This window comes from Pinus tabuliformis, chromosome 1_2 (assembly GCF_031772625.1).
Source record: "Pinus tabuliformis cultivar Carrire ecotype Pingquan chromosome 1_2, CPIR1, whole genome shotgun sequence".
In the NCBI taxonomy this organism is placed as follows: Eukaryota; Viridiplantae; Streptophyta; class Pinopsida; order Pinales; family Pinaceae; genus Pinus; species Pinus tabuliformis.
Genome location: NC_142298.1, coordinates 873,229,456 through 873,248,945, shown reverse-complemented (window position 1 = coordinate 873,248,945; position 19,490 = coordinate 873,229,456). Strand labels below are relative to the sequence as shown.

Sequence of the window (19,490 nt, the reverse complement as noted above, 5' to 3'; positions counted from 1 at the left end):
TAATGTTATTACGTGATTTTATCACAAAGGGATTTTAATAATTATAACCTTACTCATGGCCTAGGTCACAACCTTATTCATGGTCAAGGTTTTTCAAATTTTAATTTTTCAAATTCTTGTCGAATTTTATATTCATTGATCAAGTCTATGAATCAAAATTTATAATTTTATGTCACAATTCCAATCATATAGTTTATTTTTTCCATTTCCATATTAGTAATAAAATATATATATATATATATATATATATTATATATATTTATTTATTTATTGAGGTTAATATCTTATATTTCATTTTAAACCAGAGAAAATGTGGACAAATCTAATAACTAACCTGAACCAAAATCATTACCTAACCAAACCAAAATTAACCAAACCTGATCATTACGGAACGGAACCATTTTACTTGGCTACATTTAGCAATTTATGTTACATTTAGCAATTTATGTTAATGCATCATCCCATCTATTCTCTCTCGCTCTGAGAATCGGCCCTCTTCTGTGTTACTGAAGTACATCCGTAATAGCGCTGGTATGACGAGCCGACCTCACGCTGTCATGTTCCCTTTTCCCGCTGAAGGTCACATTAGGCCCATGCTGCAACTTTCCAGAATCTTATACGCCCGAGGTTTTTATATCACATTCGTTAACACCGATTATATACAAGAGCGGTGGGTTAGGTCTGGATCGGAGTCCCTGAAATCTCACCCGGCGGACTTCAGATTTGAAACTATTCCAGACGGCCTGCCTGCCGACCATGGCCGGACCCTCAAACTAGATGAGCTATCTGAGTCCTTGAATGACAACGCCCCTCTGCATTTCGACACGCTGATTGACAAGTTGAAGAATTTACAACCAGACGTTCCTCCGGTGACATGTATTATTTCTGATGGGGTTCTTTCCTTTCCGCAGAATACCGCGAGGAAGCTGGGAGTTCCCAGAGTATCTTTCTGGACGCTCAGCGCTTGTGGCTTCTCAGCTTATTTCTTCATGCCTCTTCTCGTTGAAAATGGTTATGTTCCTCTCAAAGGTATAGTATCACTATTGAAATTCTTTTCATCTCCGTGTACTTTTTTTCTTTTCATATGGGTTTTGTTGTTGAGTTTGAATTTCTGTTGAAATAAGTTAATTTCAAGTTCTCATCCTCAACTCCTCTCCATTAGATTTGAAGGACTAAATGCAATGGTTTACTGCAGATGATAGGTGTTTTACAAATGGATACATGGAAGAAATAGTGAGCTGCATCCCTGGAATGCCCCCGCTGCATGTCAAAGACCTTCCCAGCTTCTTGCAAGTCGCAGAATCTGCAAAGGGCTACATGTTTGAGCATATGAAAAGTGAAGGGCAGGCCTCTCTGGAAGCCGACATGGTAATACTCAATACCTTTGATGAGCTGGAGGGTCCTGTACTCGACGCACTCCGGATAAGAGTTCCGCCCTTGTATTCTCTTGGCCCTCTTTTACACGCAGCAGAAAGTGATGAGAATCGAAAATCCCATCTGTCTGACAGCATCTGGACTGAAGAAACCGACTGTGTGAAATGGTTGGACGGTCAGGTGCCGTCTTCAGTTATCTATGTTTGCTTTGGAAGTATAGCTGTCATATCCGACAAGGATCTGGTAGAGATCGCGTGGGGGTTAGAGGCGAGCAAGCAGCCCTTCATCTGGGCTCTTCGTCCAGATCTGATTCATGGCCGCTCTGCTGCTCTGCCTCCTGAGTTTTTGGAGAAGGTGAAGGATAGAAGTTTCTTGGTGAGCTGGGCTCCTCAGATTAAAGTACTAACACATACTTCGGTAGGAGGCTTTCTGACTCATAGTGGCTGGAACTCTACGGTGGAGAGCATATGTGCTGGTGTACCCATGATATCGTGGCCCTTTCTTGCAGAGCAGCCGATTAACAGGAGATTCGTTAGCGAAGTTTGGAAGATCGGTATGGAGATGAATGAGGTTGTGAGGAGAGAAGATGTTGAGAAAATGGTGAGGATGTTGATGAGAGGGGAAGAAGGGCGGCAAATGAAGGAGAGAATTGACAGGCTGAGAGATGCGGCGTTCAGAGCAGTGGGAAAAGGAGGATCATCTTACAATAACATGGAGGAGTTTGTTCAGAAATTGCAGAAGGGTCTCCCCGTTATTTGATTCGATTTCTTCAGTAACTTGACTCGTGATCGCGTTGAATAATTCTTCTGATGATAGGCGAATAGTTTAATTCAATGAAAGCAATGACGGGCCGTATGGTAGCATTAATTTAATGCTGATACACGAATCGTATGTGTTACATCTTCGAAAGTATTATGATAATAAATATTATGTTTAATGGATGATTGAGATATAATTATACGTGATTTTTAATTTTTTTTTTTTTTTTTTTTTTTTGGGAATTTAGTTATATCATGGAGATTTAGATTGTAATATTTAATTGTTTAAAATGTATTTTTGAATATATAAATAAATTTAGTATTTAAAAATTAGGGAAATTTTTAAATGATATAGATGAAATTAATCAAAATTATTTTAAAATTATAAAAATCAAATTTATATTAAAAACATAAATAATTAAATCCCAGAGATATATGGATATTTAAATCATAATTACCAAATTTGATGATATTGATACAAAAATTTGGAAATTCGATTTTCCATTTAATACGTTAATTGCAATACAGTACGATAGGGAATTTTTGGTTCACGAAATCAATTAAGTTTATGCATTGTTTTCCATTGCTAGTTGAGATTCGGAAGAACATAATGTACAATGCTCCGCAACAATATTTGAATTTCCTATGGTCAATAAGCAAACAACCATCGTAATATATATAGAAACATCTATCCCACATGAATATATATATATATATATCCAAGTAGTCATTGTAACATATATTTGGGCACATTTATTCCAGTTGCCTTCATCCATCATTAAGAAGCTTGATGGAATTACTGCACATTTTATCTCGCCTGGCATGAGGCTAAAGCAAAAATACCACCTCTTGACGCTGAATCACATTACACTACCAAAGAGGATGGGCGGATGGGGCATCCTCAATTTGTGGCGATTTGGGCATGCACTCCTCCTAAAATCCATATGGCATGGGATCCTTGGCACTGGCATTTGGTGTCAAGTTATTAAACAAAAATACTTGAAAGACATTGATTTCAAAGTATGGATGCGCCTAGGCCGTATTAGACAAACATATGGCTTTGCCATATGGTGTGGCTTCACAAAGATCGGGAATACATTTCTAAGAATGCTTACATGGCGACTTGGCACTGGACATCATATCATTATTGGTCACGACCACATTGGGGTAGTTTCACAAAGATCGGGAATACATTTCTAAGGATGCTTACATGGCGACTTGGCACTGGACATCATATCATTATTGGCCGCGACCACATTTGGGGACTGGTGGATATAGACCCTTTCCCAGATCCTCTCATTTAGTGCCTAAATTATCAAGGTATCTTCTTCTGGCACCAACTCATCACTGCCTGGGTAAATAACAACCCAGTATGGAAAAAATCATTTGATCTGAATCTAAATGGCGCTGTCGCGACAGACTGGGATAACATCCAAATTCATATGAGACTATCTGGAATCTACAGAGAAGAGGAATGTGACACGATTGCCTGGGAAGGTAAAATGAAAGAAGATAATATTAAGGTTGTGGATACTTACAACAGACTCTGCTGTTTGCAAACAAATCAACTAGGGGATGGTTGGTTTGCCAAATTTTGGAGTCCTCACCTCCCCATTAAAATCTCCATTTTTCTCTGGCTTGTATGGAAAAATAAAAATTTGACCTAGGAAAATATTTAGAAGCGAAATTGGTCTAGCCTTGGATATTGTGTTCTATGCGGGAGGGCAGCAAAAGATAATTTACACCTTTTCATAACATGTTCTGAGGTCTCAATACTCTGGCAATATCTGGAAAACACAATTGCTTTCTCGGTACCACTTTTTGGTGACATTGAAAACTGGCTGATATGGTGGAGCAACCAACATGGCTTACGACGCCTCATCCCTGCTATTTTCATATGGGAGATATGGAAGTGGCGGAACAACATAATATTCAACAACCACAGAGAACTGGGGACATATGTGCTGAAGAAAATCTTGAACAAGATCGAGGCTGCTTTACAGGGTGTATCCATACAAAAGCCTTCCCAACCACACACAAATCCTGAGATTGACTATCCGGTGGGCTATTTCGATGGAGCAACACAAGACCGCAATTGTGGATGTGGCTTCATATTATACATCCATCCAGAGTTGTCATACCATGTTCACTAGGGGGCAGGACTGGGCACCAACACTAAGGCAGAGGTAATGGCACTATGGGGGCTACTGTGGTTCACCCATTTCCTAGACATACAAACCATACATGTTTTTGGAGACTCAAAGGTAGTTTTGACTATGTGGGAGAAAAAGCCACTATCCACAAGTCCTCTCTACAGGGTTGGCTAAAACAGATCAAGACATTATGGCGCTCCCTAAAACAATCCTCCATACATCACATATGCAGAAATCTCAATATGGAGGCGGACAGATTATCCAAGCTGGGTGTGCAGGAGGTGCTAGATGGCTTCCATGTGAATATCAAAATGAAGGAAACCTGGCATGATGTTGGGGAGATGCCATTACCTGGATAACATGTCTGTCTGGTTTACATGTTGCACCTCTTATCTTTTTTTGAATCTCTGTTGTGAATGATATAGGTCTGTACCAATGGGCCATTATGAAGAAACTATTTGTACCTATATTAGTTTTTTGAACCTCTGATAGGCTGACCCGACTAAATTCGCTCTGAATTACATATATGATCCATGAATCTACTGGTTCTGATATAGATGTAATGTTTTAATTCTATGAATGAATACAATGCTTTTTTCTTCTAATATATATATATGTAAACAACCATCGCATCGGAGCATCCACCAGTTTCTAATTGACTTAAAAGTATGAAAAAACAGTAATTTATATATTAAAAAATGTTATAGAAAATTTATATCTAAAAATTTCAATATAAAATAGTAAATTTTTTTATTGAAAATGTGGTTTTTGTATTAAAAAATTATAAAAAAAATAATTTCTATATTTTAAAAATTGCAAAAACTTTGAAATATAGTTTTCAATAGAAGTTATTATCTAAATTGGTTTTATTAATAGTTGATTTGGAATTCAGATCAATTATTTATTTGTGTGATTCACCACAAAAATCAATCTATATAGTTATTATTGAATAAATTTGGATTCCAAGGGGAATTAGTAATCTTTTTAGTTTGTGGAAATTATTTAAATATTTAATATTTCATTTTTTACATTGGACATCAACTTTGAGTTTTTGTTATTTATATTATTATATTTTATTTAGATGTTTTCTCAATTGGCAATACAAATAATAGATTATCTTAAATAGATAAAAAAATAAATAGACAAAAAAGATTAATGCTAGAAATAAAGAAATAAGGGTATCATTATAGAAAAAATTCATTTTAATCTTATAAAGTTTTGAAAATAATAATAATATGTTAATCTATTTAAGATGTATACTCTTGAATTTTTTCAATATTGAATTTTATATAGTAATTTTTTATTGATATGGAATCCAATTCAAATTCGTATTGGAATTCGAATTTGGTAACTATGATGTAAACTACACAAACAAATAAATAAATAAATAATGTGCATTTTAGACTTCTATATTTATGCGGATAGAGGTTTGTTTTTAAATGGTAAGATTTTTGAAAATGGTCAGGGAAACTCTTCGTCTACCCTTTTGTTAGGCTCGTGACATTGGTCCAATATGTTACGTGGTGACATCTGTCCAATATTTTATGCTCGTGACATATATGCCACTCCTTTACACCCATAAATTCGCCTTGTACCTCACGCTTACGGTAAGGGTGGATGGTCAGATGGCAATCTGGTTGCTTTGGCATTTCATAAATTGTAGTTTCATTCATGTCTTTCAAGGCACCGAAAGTGATGCATATTAGTTATCATGTATACACACATCCAAAAGATATCTCCACAGGTTCAACGGGGGAAGGCATGGAATCTCGACCCGAATCCAAAGAGACAATATCTCCATACGAAGCACCACTCTCTTATGGCTGCCCTGTTGGTTTACGCTGTTGGAGTTAATGCTTACATTCCATATTTAAGAAGTTGGTTTGTGATGGTTGAGAAATTCTCTCAACCTCTCTATCTAATTTGGGAATAAGTTGGATCTCAGAAACTCTATTTAATAGAGTAATCTGAATGTAAATCTGTGTGTGTGAGTGTGTTTACACATACACCATTTGTGCATAATATATGATTGAGTTTTTGTAACTGCGTTGTTTTAGCTATTTTTATCATGGTATCAGAGCTAGATCTGAACCTGTGTTGTCCATCTGAGGAGCGCTGCCTACCTGAGGAGCAACTGCTTGAATACTCGCTGCTGCGTTGACTGCGTGGAGCTGGACCGTCTTTTCTGGGCTATCTGTAGTTAATTAAAGGTGCATGGATTGATCCGTCCGGGAGATTAATTTCTGAGGACATTTGAGCATTTCTGGCCTCCACTTGAAGAGTAGCGTATATAATTTCTCGTGCTCATGTCGTACCGAGATTCCGAATCAATCTAGTTGCTTCCTTGGCTGGAATATTTTTTTAGGTTTCGATGCCTCCCGTTCAAGAGTAGAGCATACAATTTCTCCGGCTCCATGTTCTCGCATCTAAAGTCTCTGATTGTATTGTCGTTCAGATAGGTGGCAGGATTGATCAGCGCAAACTTTGCGTTGTGTGCGCAGATTCTGGAATGGCTCTCTCACAACCCGTCTGACATGGAAAGCTATATAAGGCCTGGATGTGTGATTCTCTCGATATTTGTGTCCATGCCATCTGCGAACTGGGAACGGCTACGAGAAGAACTGCCACAACGCTTGAAACTACTTGTTGAAGATTCCAGGACTGATTTCTGGAGATGTGGCAGAGTATTAGTACAAGCTGAGCAGAGATTAGCCTCTTCCAATGATGGTAAAGTTAGGTTCTGCAGCTCTTGGAGGTTGTGTGAGCGATCTCCATACTGGTGTTGTGGATTTTTGTGTGATCTGTCACCTGGAGAGACGATCCATGTGTTTAGAGTGGCAACCTGTGTGTTTTAAAGTAGACCATTGTTTGGTATTGCGATGAATAGCTCGATGGATTTTGATGGATACCTGTAAGCGTGTTGGTTGTGTATTGTAGAGGTCTTGTGAGAGTGTGGAGACTAGTTCGAGCTGCCAACGACCGTGGCATGAGCGGCCCATTTTGTTCTGGCTTGCGAAGGCCATGTTTGGTGCATTTTTCGGGATTTATTAAACTTTTTTAAAATAACCAACAGTTCAACTATGTGTCTGATGCCAGTACTTAAAGATCAAGTAGCAGTAAGGCTCAATATGGATGGTTGTCCAGATAGTATGGCAGTTGCGGATCTAGGGAAGGATCCCTCATTAGTGGTAGACATGGAAGTGGTTTCCTAATGAGGTTATGCGACAGATTGGGATGCTGTCCAGTAATTGACTTCGGGAGGTCCTTGATTCGAGAGTTGAGGAAGGGAACTCGGGAATCCAACTTGCCAACTACACCTTTCCGAGGGTTATGAGGCAACTTGATGGAGCATCTACTGATAGGCTTGATTATTTTGTTATTTTCATGTAATGTAATCATTAAGGGGGGATGTTGGAGTTAATGCTTACATTCCATATTTAAGAAGTTGGTTTGTGATGGTTGAGAAATTCTCTCAACCTCTCTATCTAATTTGGGAATAAGTTGGATCTCAGAAACTCTATTTAATAGAGTAATCTGAATGTAAATATGTGTGTGTGAGTGTGTTTACACATACACCATTTGTGCATAATATATGATTGAGTTTTTGTAACTGTGTTGTTTTAGCTATTTTTATCATACGCATCAAGAGAGGGTTTGGTTTCACACAGTGAAAGGGATAAAATATGGCATAGTGGTGATAACAACCTCAGGGGTTCGGATCTAAATTTTGCTTGAATGCATGAGGTTGAGGTGAAGAAGTAGCAAAGTTGTAAGTCTTCTATATAACTTAGTACAAATTAAAAAAATCATGATACATCTAATAAAGATTGGCAATATGATAATTGTTTAGAACTTATTAACAATTTTGTTTTCAACTTTTTCACCCATGCCATTCTGAATACCTGTATATTCAAAAACAATGTTAAAAACATCTTTATTATGCTCTTCAGTGAAAGCTTTCTCTTCTACATCTTCCTTCCCTGTCTTCTTTTCAACTTCACTGAAATTATCTTCCACTATTATGTGGTTAATGGATATTTTCATAAAGAATTCTTCATTCACTTTATCTTGTTCTTGATCATTAGCTACTGCTAGATGACATACCGTTTTATGAGAAGTTCCAACTGCTTCATATCTTGCTGCTACAGTAGTAGCTTCAACCTTTAATTCTTCATCAAACATTGTGCTTACCATATTGTCACAATCAATCTCTGTTTCAAAAAATAAACCACACATATCATCAACATAATGTTCATCCACACTATGGTGGAATATCTGAGCATGCATGTGTTCATTGTCAATTTCATTGACAATTTCAACTTCACCAAATCCATCAGTTGCGGTAGGATTCACCAATTCATATCTCACTTTGCAGTCATCATCCACAGGTGTCTCATCACAGTGGGATTCACCATCATCTGCATCATCCACGTTATAGTGTTACAGTGGAGTCCTTGAGCATTTATATGCTCTTTCTCTACTTCACATATAAAGGCTTCATCTTCTCTCTTTGTAATCTTTGTTATATCTTTTTCATCCATATGCATGCTTGCATAATGGGTTTCAATTTTATGGTATGGACAACCATCATCCACTTTTGAATGGAATTCTCCAAGCTTTGTTTTCTTCTCAGAGTCTTGCTCATCTACTCTCAGATTTGTTGTTGACTTCTTTGCTTGTGACATAACCTGCTGCATGTCACTCCCCTTTGAACCAAAATTTTCTTCCAAGATTTTCATGCTTCCTTGAAGTAGTAGCTTTTGCTACCTTGCACAAACACTTCTCATCCAATTCTTGTTTTATAAAATTCAATGCTAAAGCATCCCATACTTGATCATATGGGTTATTAGACTCGTACTCAATTAACTCTTTAGCTAAAAAAAAGTTAACATCTTGACAACCGAATTATCAAAATATTTACCTATAAACATAGGAGGTGGTAGCATATCAAAGCTACACCAATCACCCTCGATTTCTTCTTTGTCTTCTGCTAGACTTCTAAGTTCCTCGGTTGTGGCTTGAACCTCTCTAACCATGGCAACAATCTTTGCCTCTTCATTTCGATTCCCTTTTTTAGTGTTCTTCAAGCGTGCTTTGCGACCTATGACTATTGTCATTTCTTTTCTTATAGCTTCTTTGGTGATTGTATGACATTGTCCATATCGCCCTCGAAAAAAAATATGATTTTTAATATACAACCGGTAAAACACAATCTTCACCAAAAAACATATCATACTTGATAAAACACCATAATATTTATAGATAAATAAACTTTTACCAGACCCAAAAACTCTCTTTCATGTAAAACCCTTTTTTATTCTCTTGAGAAAATAAAAAAATCACCTCCCATAAAACCTTTCTTTTAAATAAAAACACTTAAAAAAATATTCTTTCTCATAGACTCCAAGTTTTGTTTTATTTTATTAAAAAAACCTTAAAAAAAAATGTATTTCAAAAGCCCCTTTAAACTTCATGAGCCCTTCTAATAAAATCTTTTAATAAATAGTCTATTCAAAAAGATTGTCACGAATTAAATTCAATCATGAATATAACTGCAAAATGCATACCCTCATGACTATTCAACACCTCCCTTTTGAACCTTCAAAGAATGGGCCCTTCTTAAAAATTTTCTTCGGCCTTGACTTTCTTACACTGAATTTGCGGATCACGGCAGTACACGGCCATTTCGTGATCCGGTGACGCTGTAGGCCAATAACAACTGCTGGCTACTTCGCAATTTTTAAAAATACGTTATTCGCTCTATTAACGTGTGCGACTAACGCGCTGCATGATGATGATGGCACGCGACAAACGCCTTCCACGGTGACGAACACCTGACTTAGTCCTCCAACGCCACCTCTTTGCTAGGCTCACCAGCGTTACCATTGTAAGGTATTATAGTTTAAATAAGAGAACTAAATATATATTATTTTATTATTTTAATATTAATTTGCTGAAAAAGTAGAGGAGACAAAACATAAATTTAAACCCAAAACATATTAGTGGCAGATTTCTTATTGATCGCACAAAATTTGATTTTTACCATGAACTCCGTGAAGGGTATAATTTTTTTTCGACTAATCTAAAATATCTTGACATACACACATTTAACTAATTAACTCATACTCTAACTCTTTAACTGACTCTCTAATTTTAACCCACTCCTGAAATGAAAAAGTCATTACAATTCCTAACCAAACGATCCTTTGTTGATGTGATGAAATTCTACCTTTTTACTCTAAAGACCCTGTGTCGGTACCCAATCCATTTTGCAATCATCAAACGAACAAAGCGCAATGTCTTTTCTGAACTTAGATTTCAATATCTGAAGAAGACTTAAAGACTAGGCTGTATTTTTGGGCATAAATATAGTCTTCAAAATTTTAATGAAAAGGCCGGCGTTGAAGCTCTTACTGGTTGAATTTTCAGGTTTAGTGGATGCATTTTTTCTTGCCATGGATCATCAAGTACGGAAGTCGATGACAGTGTAGAATGCAAAGAAACTGGCACAGAGGTAGGCGCCGGTAGAGAGCGTCCCTTGGCAGTGTCAAGTTTGTGAAAAAGAGAGGCTGAGAATCAAAATATGCAGTAAAACTGAATGCCCCATCTTGAAAATGAGTTCTACTTGAATGCCAGTCAGATTGTAGCAGAAAGCTTAGGAGATATTCAAAGAAGGAGATATTTGCATTTTCCCTAGAAAGGTTTAACTTAAAAATGCATAGCAATGCTCTCAAATTTGTAAAATTGATAACAAGAATACACGGAGCTAGATCAAATCCCATTTACATTGTGTTTCATTGAACAACTCAAGCAAGAAAGTAAACAAATCTGAACAGAGAATTGATCTTCACTGATCACAACAAGATTTGCAACACCAAATGCCTGGCAGTCCTCCACAAGTGAAGTTCAGACCTCCAAATGAGTGTGCGCTTCCAAAAAAATCATAAAACTAGTTACCATCTGAACTTACCCACTGCAAAACACATGCTACAAACTCCCTCAGTAAGTTGTAAAGTTGTAGTGAATCTTGTCAGCACTAAAAGACACTAAAATTATGCTAAAGGGCTTACGGTGATTTAGTTTTCTCCCTAATATAAAACATTGATGAAAATAATAGATAGATATAACTTGTAACCTTTTGGGCAATTTCTATTTTAACAAATATAGAAACACTTATCGTTAACCACAATCTATATGTTGCGATTTAAAAAACAACAACAAATAAAAATCGATTCACAACCCTAACTCAGCAAAGCACTCCTTTCTGTCTCTTGCATCGCTACTTTGCACAATGTGCATATCCACTCCACCTTTTAACCGACACAATGAATAGACAAATAATTTATATGCGTTAACAGTTAGCATTGGTTGAGCGCATCATTTTCTTAAATGAAATATATGTTTCATTAATTATAATTGGCTTACCTTTTTGGATAGTCATTTTCAAACTAAATTAATATATTAAATTTGATTTAATGTATATTATTTGTAAAGTGAGACAATCTGGTTGGTGACTGTTAGTGTGTAAGGACGTTGGTCCCCCAGTCCTGGTTCATTTCCTCATGAAAAATGCAATCAAAATGATCAAAAGTAAACAGCTGTACTAAAAAAATGAACAGTGAATATAATTAAAAAATGCTTATTATTATATATAAAGTATTTCACACTATGTTTAAAATTATGAGGATGAAAATGATGGAATATGCACATTCTTTAAAATATATTTAAAGGTTAAAAAAGTGAACAATGAATATACTGAAAAAAAATGCTTATTATTTATATATTATTATATATAAAGTATTTCACACTATGTTTAAATTATGAGATGAGGATGAAAAATATGGAATATGTACCTTCTTTAAAATATATTTAAAGGTTAAAAAATGCTTATTATTTATATATTATTATATATAAAGTATTTCACACTATATTTAAATTATGAGCTGAGGATGAAAATGATGGAATGTGCACCTTCTTTAAAATATGTTTAAAGGTTAATTATAAAAATATAAAGAGATAATAGTTCTAATATATTATAAGATTATGATATGGATTAATTATAAAAATATTTTAAAAAAATAATATATATATATATATATATATATATATATATATATATATTTTTTTTTTTTAAATTATAAATATATATTTTTTTTAATATTATAAATATGATAAAAGAATGAGATTGTTTATATTGGATATTTTGTTGTAGCTACAGTTCGATCTAAGTTATCTGTCTCTCTTCTTTTATCCTACGAATTCCACTAGATGGAGGTTTCTTCATCCATTAAAATATCGAATCTTTCTATACTTATTTCTGATTTAGATTCTCAGGTGCTCTCGACTTCAGGTTATTTGTTCCCCCTTGCTATGTCCGTTGCAGTTGGTTCGTCTCTTTTAATGGCTCCTTCGACATCTAGATGCAAATCCTTTGATAAAATGGTGTTTAAGTCATACTCCTTGGCAGATGACCATCATTTTCCTTTCGCTGCTAGATCTTTTGATGAAAATGGCAATGCTTCCTCTATGAATCCGCCCCTTCCCCCTTCTTTGACAATGGAGTCAATGTCCACTGGTTTCGTTAATGTCATGATGGGAGATCCCCTTTCCTTCCGTGATGTTCATGTCTCAGGTTCCTCCTACTCTGGGCTATCAATGCACGAAGCACCATCGATCTAGATACCTCTGGTGGCTGAAGCTTTGAGTGAGGTGAAGTTCCTCTTAGAGGTTGGCTTGATTTTCAGGTTGAATGGATTGTGGCCACAGCTCGTTAATATTCACTCTTGGATTTTTGAGCACTCGAATCCCTTAATTTTAGACAAATTAGATATTTATTCCTTGACTAGAGGCTTTTTTATTGTAGTCTTTGATAAACCTAAAGATCATGTGTTGATTTTTGAATCTAGTCCATGGTTAAAGATCGTGTGTTGATTTGTGAATCTAATCCATGGTTCTTGGGCAATGCAGGGCTTTCTTTGCAACCCTGGTATCTCTCTTTCGATTCTCTTGTGACATCAATCTCTACTGCTCCAGTTTGGGTAAGGCTCCCCAACTTTCCTTTTTCATATGTGGAATCTAGTTTCATTAACAACAATTCGTAATTCCTTAGATAAATTTTATAGTTGATGTGATGATATTAAATGTTACTTGAAGCCCACATGTGCACACATATGTGTGGGGATGGATTTCGACAAGGGATTCCCAGTTCAAATTAAGTTAATTGGTCCTGAATATCAATGGGTGCAAAATTTAGACTATGAAAATATTTGTTTTAGATGTAGAGGTTGTTACGAAACTGGGAAAAATTATAAAAATTGTCTTAAAGATGGAAAGAATAAAGCAAGGAAAACTAATCATAAGCCAAGGTGGTGAGATGACACCAAATCAAATCATAATACAATTTTTAAAGAGAATCTTCCTCCTGCTATTTGTAATGAGCCAAATCTACAAAAAGATAAAAAAATTCAGAATTATGTTAGTTCCTTCTAAAGTCAAAGGAATTTTAGCAACAAACCAAGCCAAATAAGATAGTGGTGTAAAGGATTTTGATATTTAAGGAAATAGAGATTCCCCAAATGCTTTATTGGAGAATACTTTTGGAAAAACTATGTGGCTACTCTTCCATACATAGATAAAGACAAGTCTAGTGCCTCTAAGAATGTTTCATCAAAAAGAAAGATTGAAAAGCACCCTCTTGGGCTGAACATGTTAACATGGAAGTGTCTCCATTGGGAAAAATAATGCAATTGTCAATAGAGAGTGTTTAAAGGACGACAAAAAGTGAAATTCACAAGAAAAATTGGGATGGTCCCAAGTTGGGAAAAAGAAGAAAAACAACTCCCCAAGGATAATGAGAAGTCAAATAAATTTGGGATAACCTTAAGTCAAGAATGGGCCACAAATATATTTTGATTTTAGGTGTCTTTTGGAAAAATTTCAACTCAAATGGGAATTTTTTTTTGGTTCTTTGGAGTTTTCAATTAAGGATATGGATTGATATTGTGTGTTCAATCCCAAACCTTCAATAAATTTTGGTAGTTTTTATTTTTAGAACAATTCTAATGGTTCTAGGGCAGATCCCAACTTTACTAATATAATCTTCTCTATCTGTTTCTTTGAAAACAAAATATTATAAATATGATGATGATTATGATCATTTTTCTTGTATTTTATAAGATGATATGATGGATTAATTATAAAAATATAAGAAAATAATATTTTTTGTCAATTCTCCCCAACGCCCTTGGGGTTAGGCTCTGATTAGTTTTTCTAGCAGGATGTGATCCCTTTAGGTGGATTTGTCTCGATTTGTCTCGATTTCTTCTTCTTCTTATTTTTTTATTTATTAATTAATTAATTAATTAATTAATTTTTATTTTTTATTTTTTTTTTTTTTAAATAAGTTTAAATTGATGATGACGATAATGATGATCTGTTGCAATTTTTTATATTTTATTTTTATATTAAAACTAATATAAGAATATTTCCAATATCACCATAGTTTTGTTGAGGTACCAGGTCAAGAAGATTGGTGGTGTGAAATATTTTGAAATTTAGATGTAATGTGAAAATAAGCCAAACAATGTAAGAGAAAATGATTTTCATCTTCTAACCCTCCTAGTGTTACAAAACTATTAGACTCTTTAAACATGGAATGTTTTGGGAGCTTACCGATGCCCAATTTCACTATGAAATTCATGAGAATCTGTTCATATTTTAGTAAATTTTATTTTATTCTTTACACTAGCCAAGGAAGGGAGATATTTTTTATTTTAGGAATTTGGGTTGATCACCGTCTTATAAAACCTTGAATTCCTTCTTCCCTCTAAATCTTTGTCGCTCCACAATTTCTACCTAAATTTTGATGTGCTAATATTTGTAATAGTATCCTTATTCTACAGGATGATCTCCTTCTTTATCACCCGATGGTCTAGCCAAGACTAGGCATCCTTATGCCATCCATACTTTAGCTAAAGGTGGTGGTTTTGGCTAGAGTTAGAAGAATTTTTAGAAAATATTTTATCTTCCATGTTGTTTAACCTATTATTATACATAAGATACCTAGTCATAGACATGACTTCAATGGGAAAAAGGCTTGCTTTGATGAGGATGATATGATAGGGTGTGTTTCCTTTAACCTTGACATTGCAAGTTATAAACTACTTTTGGATCTATTCTATCTTCCTCCAAGACTCCGTGGAGATAATACAATCCCAAAGATCACATCCATATAACATAAAAAGGGTGATATCCCCATAGAGGGTAGCTCACTTGGAAATCCTGTGATATGTAATGTTATGTGAGTGATGAAGATCACATTCTCAATTCATGTGTGCCATCCTAGGGTTCAGGGTGGATACACCTAGGGGTTATAGTGGTAGCGATAGAAATAAACCTTATGTAATGCAAGTATGAGCTTGTCCCAATTGTTAATTCTTCTAGCAAAAATTGAAAAAAAAAGAAAAAAAACATAATAGGGGTGACGAGAGTCTCAAATAGGTTTTATTTTACTATGATCTTATATTAAAATATATTCTCACTTACAATTGTCTTCAATTCCGTAAGTTTTCCATCCTCCACTTATTCTTTTCTCAATGCCATTAATTCTAGTTGAGCTTGTGATGAATACTGATTCCCATATAATTTTATGGAGAATATTCTTTCGAGTTATTGTCATATATGTCAATATGTGATATTTATGGATTTGATTTTCATGATTTTTTTTGTTCGTATTGACGGTCATACCCATCTTGGCATAAAAATATTGTAGGATTCTTAGTTTCTTGTCAACATCGTAAGGAGTCATTGCCAAGAGAACAATTTCATCAATATAAGGGATAAGCGTTATTACTATACCAATGAGTACGGGCCCAACATAATCGAAAACTTCAAAACATTCTTCTATTTTATCAATCTATATGCCACAAAGGTGCACTCTTGCTCGAGTCCAATGTTGCAGTTAATTCCGTATGAACAACCCTTAATGGTTCTATGCTTGGAATTAACATTCTCATACAACCTTGTCAAGACATCCCTCAATTCAAGAGGAATCCTTATCTTATTTTTTCCATGGGTTTGTCTTGGGAATAATGTCAACAATTTTTCCAAAGTCATTGAAACAATAAAAGAGATTAATTTTATTATTATGACACTCCTCTACAATGATACTAAGAATAATGAGGTGGTCCACACTTGAAGAATATCTCCTAAACCTAACTTTTCCTTTGGCTCTTTTATCATGACTTTCAAGCCATTGGCTAATCTTATTTTCCAAAAAAATTCTAAGCAACTTGGCTAAAATTGGGCTAATCATATTCGTCCTATAATTAGAGAGAATGATTTTGTACCCACTTTAAAGATAGGTATGATGAGCCTCTTCCTAAAATTCTTGGAGGAGCCTTGATTTGGTTCCAAATTGAAGAGCTTATGTATGAGAGGGATGAGGATAGGCCCTCCCATCTTCAAAATTTTAGCTTGGTAGCCTTCAATGTCCTTAGCTTTCCTAGTTTCAAGTTCCTTAACCCCAAACTCAATGTCTTTCAGAGAACATATTTCATCTTCTATATGGAAATTCAAAATAGTACTCATGATGTTAGGGGATTCATAGATATTTTTAAAGAATTCCAATTCTTCAAAAGGATCCAGTTATTTTCTTTAGTTTTACGAATTAAAATTTTCCTCCATAATTTCCTAAGATTTAATTTAGATAGCTAGAAGAAACATTTTAATTTTAATTTTTATTTATTTTATTATATGGAATACTTTTTCTTCCCTTTTAATAATGTTTTCCTTAAAAAAATTATAAGATAAATATTTTTAATAATAAAATTTACGTCAACATTTATCCGTATCATATGAAAATACATCCCAATATTTTTAATAAGAGAAATTAAAATTATTATTATTATTATTATTATTATTATTATTATTATTATTATCATTATCATTATCATTATCATTATCATTATCATTATCATTATCATTATCATTATTATTATTATTATTCCAAATCCCACTTCCCATTATCACATTTCTCAAAATAGTGTATTTCATTCATCCTGCATTCATTTTCAACCCCTCTCAATTAAAATAAATTAATTACACTTAATTAAAATAAATTAATTACACTTAATTGAAATATTTGGTATAGCCTTTTTGTACTTTAATAGGTAAAATTATTAAAACATATATATATAATAATTAATTAATTACAATAAAATAATTACACATATCATATATATTTTATTATTAAGAGAAATTCAATTTTGAAAAAAAAATTGGCAGGAGAAGAAATTGATTTTTTTTGGGTGATTAATTAGTAGCATTACAAATAGATTTGGGGAAGCTTGAATTTTAAGTGAAAGGGTGATTTAAGAAATTTTTTTAAATAAAATTATAATTTAAGAAAAATATGTAAAATTATTCAGTTGAGAGGTGTTTTTTAGTTAAAAGAAATGTTATCAATTTTTGTCTAGTTAGGTACACATTTTTATTTTGTAAAATTACATAAAAAAATAAAAAAAAATAAAAAATGGTATTAATAATTAAAATAAAATTGATGTAAAATAATTGATTTATGATTGGTGATTAATTACATTTAAAAAAAAAATACTTAAAATAAAATTGAGATAAAATAATTAATTTATGATGGGTAATTTTTAAGTTTTATGTTTTGGAAAACCATGATTTTTCCTCCCATACACATATATATATTAATTACAAATCTACCAAATATTTTTTAAAATACAAATAGTTTTTAAAATAAAAAATAATTAATTTCTCTCAAAACTTTATAAATATAAAATTAAAATATTAAAATAAATTTTATTTAACCTAACCCCAATTAAAATCTCAAATGTCTTCTTTCCATTATCGTTTCATTTAACCAAAGCCCAAATTGAAAACTCAGATGTCTTCATTCCATTATCGTCTCACACATTTATAATGATTTTTGGATAAAAAAAACATAAGCAAGGTTGTAAGAGTCAATAAATAATGAAAACCTAGTACTCCCATCCATCAAAATTCGTTATGCATGTCATGCTATTTTATTCGAACCACAATTTCTTCGCAGGATTTGTTTAATAATTTTAATTTTGATTATGAAATTTTGTTAATTTAATAAATTTTTATTCATTAAAATTATTTCATAATTAAAAAAAACCATTTTAACTTATACGGCTAAACAAACATACATGCATCTACGAGTTTCAAACATACATGCATTTACAAGCTTCTTATTGACTTCCCATACCATGTATATATTCATTCAAGAAATATATTATATTTAAATTATAAATTAAGAAAGAATTACATAAGCGTTTTATAACTTATAACCTGAAAATTAAAAGTAATACACCATATTCTATTCTTCTTATAGAAGCAGGTCTTTCCTTTATTGAGAGCCTAGCTATGATTAGGTTTCTGATGTACAAGCACAAACTCAATAACATAGATGATCATAGACTTCCTAAGCTAGCTTTAAATTCCAACCAAAATCACCTAAAGCTCAATCGGGGGTGGCATAAAGACACAAGGGCCTGGTTAAACTATTGGGAGATCAACGAGAATGATGCATTGCAAAACATAAATAACATTAAAGATATTGTTACTTCTAAGTTCAAAGAAAAAATGTGGTGTAAGAAAGATTTAGCGGCTAAAAGAAAATTAAGTTATTATAAGAAGGTCAGCAACCCCACCCTAGAAGATCAAAAGTATCTCTCTATTTTAACTAGCTCAAAGAAGAAAATTAATATAGCAAATATTAGAACGAATTTTCATGAGCTCCATAGTGAAACAGGTCGTTGGGCACTTCCTAAAACGCCATGGATGGAAAGGATCTGCCATATATGTGAGAATAGGAACATTGAGGATGAATACCACTTCCTCTTAGAGTGCCCCGCGTACAACCACATTAGATCTCAGTTTCACAATCTTTGTTACAACACTGACCTTCCTAGCCTTTTACAATGTCAAAATTATAGTGAGTTCGAGAAGCTTCTCTCCAAGCTTTTTGAGCATAGGAATAAAATCTTAAATCAAAATAAATAATTTGTTTCTTTAGGTCCGATAGACTAATGTTTAGTCTGAGCGGACGTTAACCATCATCATCATCATCACCACATATGATCTTAAAACTCTTCAATATATACGCAATATATTGGAGATTTAATACAAGGATTTAAATAGATTTTTGAGGCATTTT

The 19,490-nt window shown here is 33.7% G+C and overlaps 1 protein-coding gene across 1 annotated transcript; it reads left to right on the top strand.

Moving 5' to 3' along the window:
* The first annotated feature begins 447 nt into the window (after window positions 1-447).
* LOC149208738 (7-deoxyloganetin glucosyltransferase-like) lies at window positions 448-2,315 on the top strand. The gene is made up of 2 exons (XM_089394131.1): window positions 448-1,029; window positions 1,196-2,315. The coding sequence occupies exons 1-2, from the start codon at window positions 534-536 to the stop codon at window positions 2,131-2,133; spliced, it is 1,434 nt and encodes a 477-aa protein (XP_089250257.1). The 5' UTR covers window positions 448-533; the 3' UTR covers window positions 2,134-2,315.
* The last annotated feature ends 17,175 nt before the right edge of the window (window positions 2,316-19,490 follow it).